This window comes from Solanum verrucosum, unplaced genomic scaffold, assembly GCF_900185275.1.
Source record: "Solanum verrucosum unplaced genomic scaffold, falcon-dt-bn FXZP01000137.1, whole genome shotgun sequence".
NCBI lineage: Eukaryota > Viridiplantae > Streptophyta > Magnoliopsida > Solanales > Solanaceae > Solanum > Solanum verrucosum.
In genome coordinates, this window is record NW_026020405.1 from 1,134,196 (window position 1) to 1,146,679 (window position 12,484).

Below are 12,484 nucleotides of genomic sequence, written 5' to 3' on the forward strand. Positions count from 1 at the left end.
AATATATCCAAATTAAGGGTTACTTTTATAGTATTATCAAACTTAAACTGAAGAAGCATTTTGACTATTTTAGCTCTGCAACTTCCCTGATTTCAGCTCCAAAATTCTTCACTCTTCATTCTTCAATCTCTCGTAAATCCTCTGGAAAAACCCCCTAATTGTTAGGGTTTTAGTAAAACTCTTCAAATTCTCGTGAAAATTCACTTCATTGTTTCATTTTTGAAGTTTCAGCGAATCAAAATTGCGAAAGTTGTGATTCGAATCGACGATCTAGATGAAAACTAGGGTTTTTTTACTCTGTTTTCTCATCCTTTCGTCGAATTTCTCTCATTTACAATCGGAGGAAACGAAGACTAACAAATTCCGAGAACGAGAAGCTACAGATGATTCCAGTGCTTATCCAAATATGTAATGTTTCGATTCACTCCAATCTCTTCTGTTTTTACTTGCAAATGATGTGGGAAATTAGTTGTTTTGACTTAATTTTTCTGTAATGCTAATTCTTGGTTTTAATTTTAGCTGCATTGTGTTCTTTAGTGTTTAATGAGTATTTGTTGTGTGTATTAGCGTGAATTTTGATCAATCTCCTATTTTGTGTTGCTAAATTTGGAGTTTAGTCAATCTCTTTTATATTCAATTATACGCACCATGGAAAATTGTATGCTGATTTAATGTTGTTGTAAGAGAGATCTTTGTTTTCAACTCTTGCTTCCTTGTTGTTTTATACTCTCCCTATTTCAATTTATACGACATAGGTTGACTGGCTACAAAGTTTAAGACAAAAGGGAATATTTTTGAAACTTATGGTCGGAACAATTGTGTCGTTATAAAGCTTTTGAAACTGCTGGTTTTAAATATGCCATAACATTTTTGTGGTTATAAAAGCTTCTTATTAAGGGTAAAATGAAAAGTTCAAGTTAAATTGTTTCTGAATTTAGAAATGTGTCATTCATTTTGGAATAGATTGATACGGAATTGTGCCATTCTTTTTGGAATGGAGGGAGTAGTAATTATTGGAAATTTCTCTACTTATTTTTCGTGATTTTTCTTTTGTCAGTTTCATACTCTGTTTAGCAATATTTGCAGTTAATTGATGATAGACTAAGAAAGCAGTAAGAGCTCTGGAGGATAAATTAATAAAGTTGAGACTGTATGTTTGACGAAGGGAAAAGGGTAAAAAATGTCCTCCTTCCATCTATTGGATAAAATTTGACCCTCTTCCACCTATTGTATAAAATATATCCTTAATGTAGTAGAAGTGGCTCAAAAATGCCTCCTTCCAAGTTCCACCTATTGGATGAAAAATATCCTTAAATTTTAACTAAATATGTGGCCTTCATTAAATACGTGCCCATGGCCTTCACTAGTTCTCACAATGAGATTCATTTAGTTGATAATCATACTATCATCAACTCCCATGGTCCCATGAAAAATGGAAGCTTATGGCTGGCTCTCAAGTACTGAAATAATTGTGATATATGCAATATATAAACTTTTTGTAAATACTAAGCTTGAGATAAGCAGCCCCGCAATGCTCAAATTTTTTGAAAGAAATGACATCGCAATATATGCTAGTTCAAATTTTATGGGACCAATAAATAAGTCCACGTATTTAATTAAATTTCATATAATTGTGTCGTAATTGAAGGGTCAGTTTTAAGCCTGAAAATAACTTTAGGGGCAAGCTTGTTCCAATAGGTGGAGGGAGAGTATTTTTGAGCCATTTCTAAGATATTAAAGGCATTTTCACCCTATAAGTGGAAGGAGGAGATTTTAGAGCCATTTCTAATAATTTAGGGACATTTTTTTATCCTTTTCCGTTTGAGGAATATGCTCTCATTCTTAGTTTCTTTTTGGTGGACCTATGAAGTTCCAGTTTGTACGGAAATTCTTCCCTTTTCTTTTTTTTATTTGACATCATGAGAGAAATGGTTAAAAAGTGCTTCAACTTTTCTGCTTATCAACAAGACAATTAAAAAATTGTTGAGTTTTTTAAAATGTATTCTGCAGAGATGAGGATGAATTGCTGAATACACAATGCCCCCAGCATTTGGAGCTAAGATGGCAGACAGAAGTTAGTTCTAGCGTGTATGCCTCGCCCTTGATAGCTGACATTAACAGGTAACATGATACAAGCTTCTGATTTTTGTTCTGTAATTTATTTTGTTTGACATGTTCTGTATTTGTTTCTTGGATTGCGATTCTTTAGTGGTAAGGGTTCTGCATTAACTTACTGTCACAAACTAGTTTAATCAATGGAACTGTGATGAAAGAGAAAAAAGAAAGTTATTCATATTGATTTTCTTTGTTCTGGTGGCTGGAATTTATAAGAGAGATAACCAGTGAATTTACATGGTAAATGAGTGTGTCTTCAAGCACACTCCCCTCTCATCAAAGAGACAAATAAAAGCAAAATGTACCATTTTACCAGTTCTACCAAATTTGACGAGTATGAGTTTTTGAAGTTTAACAATATCATTGCAATGTTTTCTTAATCTATTCCTTTTGGCTCATTTGTTCATCCTAACAATATTTTCAATTTCTTTGTTAGTGATGGGAAGCTTGAGGTTGTAGTTCCCTCATTTGTTCATTACTTGGAAGTTCTGGAAGGTTCTGATGGAGATAAACTGCCAGGTATAATTTGTGGGAGGTTGGTAGTGAGAGTAAATTCAAGAACTTCTATGAAAATTTAAATGAAAACTATTTGGTTAGCCACAGAAGACTGGAAACACCCCGTACCTGGTGCATAGTCACCCAAACTAGCTTATAAATTGGATCTGAATTCAAATTTGGCATATCGAAGGACAAAATAATGCCTTATATGAATATTTTTCTTGAAGAATACTCATGAAATGTGAGAATTATGTAAAATGGGGATGATATTTCTGTTAATTATATTACTTCACCTTATCAGGATGGCCAGCTTTTCATCAATCTACCATTCATTCCAGTCCTTTACTGTATGACATTGACAAGGATGGAGTGAGGGAGATAGGTTTGGCCACCTACAATGGTGAGGTGCTCTTTTTCAGGTAATGCTACAGCATCTTTCTTTATATTGTCTTCTTTTAGTAATCAGATATTTTCTTGATTCAACATGACATGGTTAGCATCTAAATAGGGTGTCAGGATACTTGATGTCTGATAAACTTGAGATTCCTCGGTTGAAGGTCAAAAAGAATTGGTATGTGGGTTTGAATTCAGTCCCTGTGGACCGTTCTCATCCGGATGTCCACGATGACCAACTAATCCAGGAGCATCTGATGGAATCTGTAGTCCGTAAGTATTTCCCTTTTTTATGTGCAAGTCAAATGCATCTTTACCTCCATGAGGTAGTGGTAAGGTCTGTGTAGATTCTACCTCCCTAGACCTCACTTAGTGGGACTTCACTAGGTATGTTGTTGTTACGTGCAAGTCAAAATGGGCATAGAAATTCTTGGATTTTTCCATTGATGTATCTTTCTTTCCTCTTCTAATGCCTGTTTGTTTTCCTTACATATACAAAACTGAACCAGAATAGGATCGCAGTGATCTTTTCTTTTCCAAGTGTGCTATGACACTTGTTAGAAGTCTGAAGCAGCAGCAATTGAACTTCATTCATTAATTTTATAAGTTAATAGTGCTGGGATCAAAATTTACTGCCTCTTAAACTATAAATTATCCAGTTTGAATTCTTTCTTCTAGTATGTATTATGGTTTGTCACTTGTATTTTGGTACCTTGGGTAACATTTCATCTATAATTGGGCATCTTATCATGTTTCATGGACTTAAAACTTGTAGCGAGAACCTGCGCTCCCTGTTTATATGTTTTGTCTTATTTCAGTGTTTTCCAGTGGGATTTAGCCTGGATTCAGCCTTCAGTATCTATTTAGATTTAACAAGCTACTATGGAATGACTAGTTTCTTGAAGTGATCATATCTTTGTGTTTCAGGAGATACTCATGCATGTCATTTAATTAACATTTCCCGTCCTATGATAATCCCTTTGGCCTCTTGAAGTGGAAAGCCATGGGTTTGACCTGCATCAACTTTTACTATATCCTATGACATATCATAGATGTGAAAATTTTCTTTTAGGTCATAATGCATCTAGTCACAGTGGCAACCATTCAGACTCTACAGCATCGGCTGTTCACAATGAGACACATTCTGTTCTGGAAGAAGTCCACCATGATGCATCTAGTCACAGTGGCAACCATTCAGACTCTACAGCATCGGCTGTTCACAATGAGACACATTCTGTTGTGGAAGAAGTCCACCATGATGCATTTAATGCTTCAATATCTTTGCCATCAGAAGTTTCACATGACAACTCTTCTAACATGGCTAACTTAAACAATAGTATTCTGAGTTCTGAAAATGAGAAAATTAGGAATTTGGAAAATGGAACCAATACCGGAAGAAGGCTTCTTGAAGATGACGTGTCAAAAAGAGCTGAGGAAGATGTTCAAGCTGCAACTGTGGAAAATGAAGAAGGTCTAGAAGCGGATGCTGATTCATCTTTTGAGTTATTTCGTGACAGTGATGAGTTGGCAGATGAGTATAATTACGATTATGATGATTACGTTGATGAGCACTCGTGGGATGATGAAGAATTTCAGGAGCCAGAGCATGAGAAAGTAGAGGATTATGTGGATATTGATGCTCATGTTTTGTGTACGCCTGTAAGTCTTTTACAAGGTTATAAGATAGATATTTATTATGATCCCGATGGTTTTATACTTTTAAGGGTCATTTCATTTGTATCAGGTCATAGCAGACATTGACAATGATGGGGTGTCAGAGATGATTGTTGCAGTTTCCTATTTCTTTGACCATGAGTAAGTTCTCTCTTATGAGGTGCTGTTTTTGTTCGTAATGCTGTCTTGTTTCGCTCTGCTGACTGTGTCACTGCTGATTGCTTCATTTATTGTGTCATTAGAAAGTTACTATTTTTTCCTGGTGCAGTGCATGCTTAGGAACACTGCAAAATATGTGTTTCTAATTGTCACTTGCAAAACATGTTAGTTTTGGGGAAAGCGGCTCTTATCTATAATCTGATAGTTGCTAGGCTTGTTGAACATGCTGGAATTAGGTTGTTACTAATCTTGAATCAGCTCTGCATTGGATAGGTTGATTTCAAAGCACAGGTCAGCTCTGACAATTAGTGCAATTAGTAGAGTCTAAGATCTTTTGAGTGTTTCCTATTCGTGTCTCAGCCACTACTTCTTGATGTCTCTCATCTTTGCTAATTGAGGACGCTTAAATTTCTTATGGAACACATGTGCTTTGAAGTAACTCATGTCAATGTCAGCCCCTTTGTTTGCTTCATTTAGGTGTCTACTAGCATTGGCAACAACTATTGCAAGTTTAGTCTAGTGCATATGTCACTGCCGATTGATTTTTAATCAACAGGTACTACCAAAATTCGGAGCATTTGAAGGAGCTTGGAGACATTGAAATTGGAAAATATGTATCTGGTGGTATTGTTGTTTTTAATCTAGATACCAAGCAAGTTAAATGGACTCTACAGCTGGACCTAAGTACTGACTCAGAGAACTTCCGTCCCTACATCCACTCTGCCCCTACGGTAGTTGATTTGGATGGTGATGGAAATTTGGACATTCTAGTTGGGACCTCTTATGGAATGTTTTATGTCTTGGATCACAAGGGTAATCGGTTTTCATTTGTTTTATCTTCTTGTCATGTTGCTATATACTTTTTAAGCATCTTTAAACTTTCAAATTCTATGATCCACCTGAAAAGTAAATACCCCTTTTATGCCATGATATTTTTACTTTGTGCCATTTTCTTCTAAAGCTTGCATGTGCCCTTTCCCTGCTAGCTTTCCTTTTAGATTGATTAAGCCCATGAGTTTGAGGTAGTTCCTGGTTGAAACCAATAGGTATTGATTGGTGCAACTGTATCCTATTGACTTGGGTTGTAGACATGTCTATCTTGTAGACGAATAAGCAAGAGCATCCTTTTGTAGTCTGATCTGTATATATTATTGTGCATCATAGCCTTTACCATTTCAAAGCAAAAATATTATTGTGCATCATCATAATGTTTTGAAGGCTCAAAGATTTACTGTGTCAGGGAAAGTGAGGGATAAGTTTCCTCTTGCAATGGCTGACATCCAAGGAGCAGTAATTGCAGCTGATATAAATGATGATGGCAAGATTGAACTAGTTACTACAGATTCACATGGCAATGTTGCTGCATGGACTGCACAGGGCAAAGAAATTTGGGAAAATCATCTTAAAAGCCTTGTTCCTCAGGTACACTATGGTTTCCTGTCTCCTTAAATTTAGGCCGAGTGTGATATGAATTGCAAAACTTTTAAAACCCCAGGGACCTGCCGTTGGTGATGTGGATGGGGATGGCCATACCGATATCGTTGTTCCAACAGTTTCAGGGAATATTTATGTTCTGAGTGGCAAGGATGGCTCCATTATACGCCCATATCCTTACAGGACTCATGGTAGAGTGATGAATCAAGTTCTTCTTGTTGACTTGACCAAACATGGGCAGAAGAAAAAAGGGCTTACAATCGTTACTACATCATTTGATGGTTACTTGTACCTCATAGATGGACCTACATCATGTGCTGATGTTGTAGATATTGGTGAAACATCGTAAGATATATCCTTAGATTCTCTATTTCTTCTTTCGTCTGTTCTCTTTTAAAAGGATAAGATCTTTCAAAAAAACATATTTGGACATCTTCTTTTCTCTGCTCTTGTTCACAGATACAGCATGGTCTTGGCTGACAATGTTGATGGTGGAGATGACCTCGATCTTATTGTGACTACCATGAATGGCAATGTCTTCTGTTTCTCGACACCTTCTCCACATCATCCCCTCAAGGTACTCAACAAGATCATCCTTTTTGGCTTTTGCTTGGTTAAGATCTTTGATCAGTAGTATCTGCATGATATCAACTGCAGTCATGGAGATCACCTAACCAAGGGAGAAATAATGCTGCATATCGATTAGATCGTGAGGGAGTCTATGTTACTCCATCATCAAGAGCTTTCCGTGATGAAGAAGGCAAAAGCTTTTGGGTTGAAATAGAAATTTTTGATAAATACAGATACCCATCTGGGTCTCAAGCTCCATATAATGTCACGGTAAAAGAGCTTTACCTTCTAGTCAAGTTTGCCTTATATTAATAATTAATCTCTCTCACTGCTTACTAGTGAGTAATGGTCCTTTTTTTATTTCTCAATTACTACACAGGTGAGTTTGTTAGTACCTGGCAATTACCAAGGTGATAGAACTATTAAGCAAAATAAGATATTTAATCAACCTGGAAAACATCGGCTTATGCTCCCAACTGTTTCTGTGAGAACTGCTGGTACAGTGTTGGTGGAGATGGTTGACAAGAATGGGCTATATTTCTCTGATGATTTCTCCTTGACATTCCATTTTCATTATTATAAGCTGTTAAAATGGCTTCTCGTTCTTCCTATGCTGGGGATGTTTGGTGTGCTTGTCATTCTTCGTCCGCAGGAGGCCATGCCATTACCATCATTTACGCGAAACACCAACCTCTGATGTTGCACAAATAAAATACAACACATCTTCATCGGGTTATAGAAATGAGGCATCTTCTCCAGCTGGAACTTTGAGCTGACAACGGCCTTTGTGGCCAGCGGGAATGTTCAGCAATTCAACTGTGACTAGTACGTTGAACTGTATAGGAAAAAAGGGACAATTGCTTTTGATCCTACCTGAATATGAATTGTGAGCATACAAGTCGGTTTGTGACATTATTGTACCCCCTTCCCCAGGTGTAACTTACTTATAATTGTTAGACACATTCGAGTAAACAATGACTATTTATGGAACCACAAGTTTGTTCCAAGGCGGTTAACTTTCATTTCCCTCAGAAGTTTTGTACTCTTACTTTAGTACTGTATGATGACAATAGAGCTAAGTTCGACCATCTTATTGAACCACATTGTTCTTCTGTCAGATTGTTTATCGTGTGTGTTTGAGTTCACCATTCATGCTTTTGCCAGTAAAGTTGATCTTATTATTGTATTACTTGCCTCGTTACAATTGAAGAGACCATAATCAATAAGCTGGAACTGACCGTAGATTTCTTGAACTGTTTATGTTACTTCACAAATTTCGTTAATTCATCATTTTCCCTTCATTACAGTCGAGATTTCAATAGACGGTACCAACATTTTCTAATCAAGACATGGGATTATACGATCTTGCGTCAAGATGAAACATAAATTTCAATTCTAATTTAACCTCTTATTTTATTTAAAATGGGATTTTGACCTTGAGAATGCATAAAGAAGTGCCAATGGAGAATGTAAGATAAATATTGGTTGATTTACATGCATCTTTACAAACAAACTCTCTATCCAACATGCCTTCCTTGATTTATCTGATCAGATACCTACGAAAAACAACCATGTGTGGAACAGTTCTTCAAGGACAATGCTCCCGCCTCGGAAAATGATCTTATCATTGCTTTCTTCTGGCAAACTAGATCACAATGAGTTAAATTGAATCAAGAAGCTCGTAATGGATGGGTTTGAGTTGTCAGTTGAGCAGCCGACCCAATCATGAAGCTATAATGAGGAGTATTTTACAATAAAACAAGTATTTTGAGCAGATATTGGGACATGGATCGAGACTGGGAACTGAACTCTATAAGATAGAATCCCCTGAACTATCAGCTCTTCGACTCCCCTCTATCTAGTGGCTTACCCTCCACACAAGCTCCAACTGACAAAGGGAAAAGACTCACCCACGACAAGGTTTTACATGTAGGCAACAATGGATATATTGGAATATCTCACCAGCGTTAAACATATATGGGTTGTTCAGAGTGGGCAGGTGAGCCAGGAGTGCCATAACAAGCAAATTATGTTACCACAAAATGTAGAATTGGAGTGACTGAACTAATAACCTGTAAGCTGCCTAGTGTTCCAGTGTCTACCCTAATAGGTTATCCTGCATAACCAACCTACTTTGGCAAAAAGACTACAACACTTTGAAGTGAATGCGAAAACCTTTCTAAGAATTGAACACGGAGTCCATGTACTTGCACTAGTAGCTTTCCCCATGTAAAAGGGCAAGGCATACACAATATTTGAGACATTAACTTGGGGCCATGTTCAATAACGTACTCCAAGGGACGACTAAGAATGAATATTTAATACTTCCTACTAAACAAACTGTTAAAAGTAGAATTTCAAAAATCAAATGGAAGAACAAAGGTAAAACAACTCTTCAGCTGAGTTTGGCCATCATGACTCAAAAGCTATTTCCAATTCTAACTCATTAAAGATATAACAGAAGATTTTACAGAACCATTGAGGTTGGAATTTAGCTAAGTTGAGGTTCTAAGCATTCCACGATCAGGTCAGTCAAGCAAAGGGAGTAAGTGAAAACTGCCATACTGTGGCTGAGCCACCTTCGCCCAAGGATGGTAAATTGAATCCCCTCTTGACAATTGAGTTCTAAACAAAATCAAATCACATTCTCTTTTAATAATAACAGTGTCCGGGGAAACTTGTGTTCGTCTTGACTATTCCACCAAGTACCTGCTGCCTCCCACCAGATACCAGGTAAACTTTGCCCAGCAAAGCTTAGGCAAATGGGAAGGAACACTTTTAACTTTATTATGACTCGGCTGGGATTTGAACCTCAACCTTGTGAGTAAGAAGAGCTACACTCCCTTACTTGGTAGCATAAAAAAATTCAAGTCATACATAACATGTGCTTATATTAGATTTGTATCATCAAGGAACAAAACTAGTATAGCAAAAAACACTATCCATCGCAAAGTTGACAACCAACAGTAGATTTATATACAAGTTTAGAGAATCCAGTATCAGTCTGTAAATCTGAACAGAAAGAAAAAGCATTTGCTGATGCACTTACAAGTATATCCATCAGAACAAAGACAAAAGAGCTTAGAAGAACATTAATAGACCTGTAAAACAGGCCTTTTGCCAAGCCTTTTGATTTCTCTATCCATTTGACCAGTGAGCATCAAACCAAACATCTTGAAATCACATAAGAAAGACCAAAAAGGGTGTCCAAATGTTGCAGGAACATTCCCTTCAACAAAAAAATGACTATACCAAGCCAAGCCATACCCAAGAATTGGCACAAGTATCACAAACCACTTATTAAACAGCACTGTGTAAACCAAGCATAAGATACTGCAAAGTGTACCAACAAAATGCCAACGCCTTGTTGCTGGTTTTGAGTGATGATTCATGTAGTAAGGCCAAAACTCCTCCATGCTTCTGAAATTCATAGCTCCCCACAACTGCAAACTTAATTAAACAAACAAAAAATTGGAATTCTTGATTAAAAATCAGATCTTGGAACCAATCATCAATAATACAGAAATATTTTATCAAGAAAAACAGTTCAAGAAACCCCAAAAATGCTTAGTTGAATTAATTTTCTTGGGGGGTTTTGGCTCTAAGGTCAATACCTTGGAGTTCAAAATCAAAAACCCAGAAATCTAATCAACAAATTAAGGTTTTGGGTATGACAAAAACACAAACTTTAGCAGCAAGATCCAATAAAAATTGGTGTGGTTGACCAAGTATCTGATTTTTTTAATTATTTTTTTAAAAAAGATGTAAAATTGTGGGCCTTACTAGGTAATACTATTTTGTTTGGGAAATTAAAGAAATAAAAAAGGAAAAGGTGGGTTTGAAGTTATCATCTTCAAAATAGTAAAATGGTCTTTCTTTTTATCAAAGATGTGTGATGGCAAAAGAATATATGAGATTTCAGAAATATGTTGATTTGGTCCCATTTTTATCTTGTTTTTTCCATGTTGACCATTGTCATTTTTGTTAGAGCCCGTTTAGATTGACTTAAAAGTTGGTCAAATATACTTTTAAGTCAGTTTTTAACTTCTGAAAGTGTTTGACAAATATAAAAAATAACTTAAAATAAGTTACGAAGTGTTTGGCAAGGTAAAAAAATGACTTAAAATAAGTTAGAAACCAAAAGTAGGTCTCCCCCTACTTTTTATTTTTTGACTTAAAGTTATTTCAGTTTGACTTTTTATTTTTGACTTAAAAATTACTTTTTTTAAGTCAATCCAAACGGAGTCTTAGTTTGTTACTTGTTGGATAGCTTTAAAAAAATAGTTTGTTACTTGATGACTTTGGGGATTGGTAATTGAATATCACTAGGCCATTTGCTACCCAAAGAAAAAAGGCATAATACATATATTAGCTCCTAAACTTGGCTTCAAATTTTAACTTTGATCTCCAATTTTCATAATGCACAAATAGACACTTTAACTATCCTACCTTTAAATAAATAAACACACGATTTTCGGAGCCAAAAAGCGTGAAATGCAAACGCTCCCACGTGTATTAGTGACTCACTCAATGATTGCCAACTAATTAAATATTTTACACGTCATTTTAGAACTAAAAAAAATCAAAATTAATTTACTATATATCACTACTAATATATAAGTATGAATAAGCACACAGCTGAAGGTCAACACGTGTGCTTCAGCTGTGGGCTTATTTATCATCAGCCAAAAAGTCCTTGATTTTCAATGCATGTGGGCCCGTTTTCTTGTCTATTTGACACCTTTTCAATTTGTCATGCATTTATTTCAATCTCTTTTAATGGATATGGACCCCACCTCACTAATTCCATTCCCTTCTCTTTATTTCCGCCTCACAACTTCTTCCTTCACTTTCATTTTGTGGTAAATTAATATTTGAAAATGTCAATTATTCAATTTATAATTTATTTGTCTTATTTCTTTTTTTAATTTATGTGTATTCAAAGATTACATTTAAGATACTATAAATTATTAGACTTAATATTTAAAATATTTTATTACAAATTTGAAAATCACGTAATATACACTATTAATTACAATAATTACTAATTTAAAATATTTTTTCAATCTAATAAGAGCCTACAAACACACTATACGTTATATGGACCAAAAATCCTATAAACCACAATAATTAACAACTTAAAAAATTCTGTTATATATTTAAAATGATGTTAAAAGTACTATAAATCATAATTAAAATATATATTTTTTAAATTTTTTTTTTTGACTCTTGAAATTCTATTGGTGACACATGAATTTGAATAGATGGAACAATATATATTATTGAAAGTTAACAATACTATAAGTTATTCGAAAATGACGTTAATGATTTTTATAAATTATTACAAATTAGCAACCCACCACATTGTCGACATGTATGCTTTCTGTGATTAAAATTTAGTTTAAGGGTTATTTTGGTCATTTAAGGATTTTTCTTTAAACTTCAAGCTTTATTAATAGTGATGTATTCATTTTAGAGTTAACATGAACGTTTACTACCATATAAATATATATAATTTATTCAAATTTAAAATTTAAAACTATTTATTTAACGTCAGTTAAAAATTAACTTTTAAATAATTATGCACGGGCTCTTCATCACTAGTATATATATATATATATATATATATATATATATAATA

At 35.0% G+C, this 12,484-nt stretch overlaps 3 protein-coding genes across 4 annotated transcripts in view; 1 reads left to right on the top strand and 2 right to left on the bottom strand.

The window, feature by feature from the left end:
• The window catches only part of LOC125840350 (AT-rich interactive domain-containing protein 2-like), a 165,851-nt gene that overhangs the window by 88,519 nt on the left and 64,848 nt on the right, over positions 1-12,484 (bottom strand). The window lies entirely within an intron of this gene.
• LOC125840329 (protein DEFECTIVE IN EXINE FORMATION 1) lies at positions 123-7,546 on the top strand. 2 transcript variants are annotated; one of them, XM_049519290.1, is made up of 13 exons: positions 123-408; positions 2,011-2,121; positions 2,552-2,634; positions 2,915-3,032; positions 3,122-3,279; positions 4,079-4,665; positions 4,751-4,821; positions 5,396-5,652; positions 6,080-6,256; positions 6,330-6,618; positions 6,733-6,850; positions 6,931-7,113; positions 7,223-7,546. In XM_049519290.1, the coding sequence occupies exons 1-13, from the start codon at positions 275-277 to the stop codon at positions 7,538-7,540; spliced, it is 2,604 nt and encodes an 867-aa protein (XP_049375247.1). In that variant the 5' UTR covers positions 123-274; the 3' UTR covers positions 7,541-7,546. The 2 variants fall into 2 exon arrangements, with proteins under 2 accessions (XP_049375247.1, XP_049375246.1); XM_049519289.1 differs by having other exon boundaries at positions 125-408; positions 6,080-6,261; positions 6,335-6,618.
• LOC125840375 (uncharacterized) lies at positions 9,797-10,657 on the bottom strand. Its single transcript, XM_049519341.1, has 2 exons — positions 10,458-10,657; positions 9,797-10,293 (listed from the first exon to the last, which is right to left on the bottom strand). The coding sequence occupies exon 2, from the start codon at positions 10,272-10,274 to the stop codon at positions 9,936-9,938; it is 339 nt and encodes a 112-aa protein (XP_049375298.1). The 5' UTR covers positions 10,275-10,293; positions 10,458-10,657; the 3' UTR covers positions 9,797-9,935.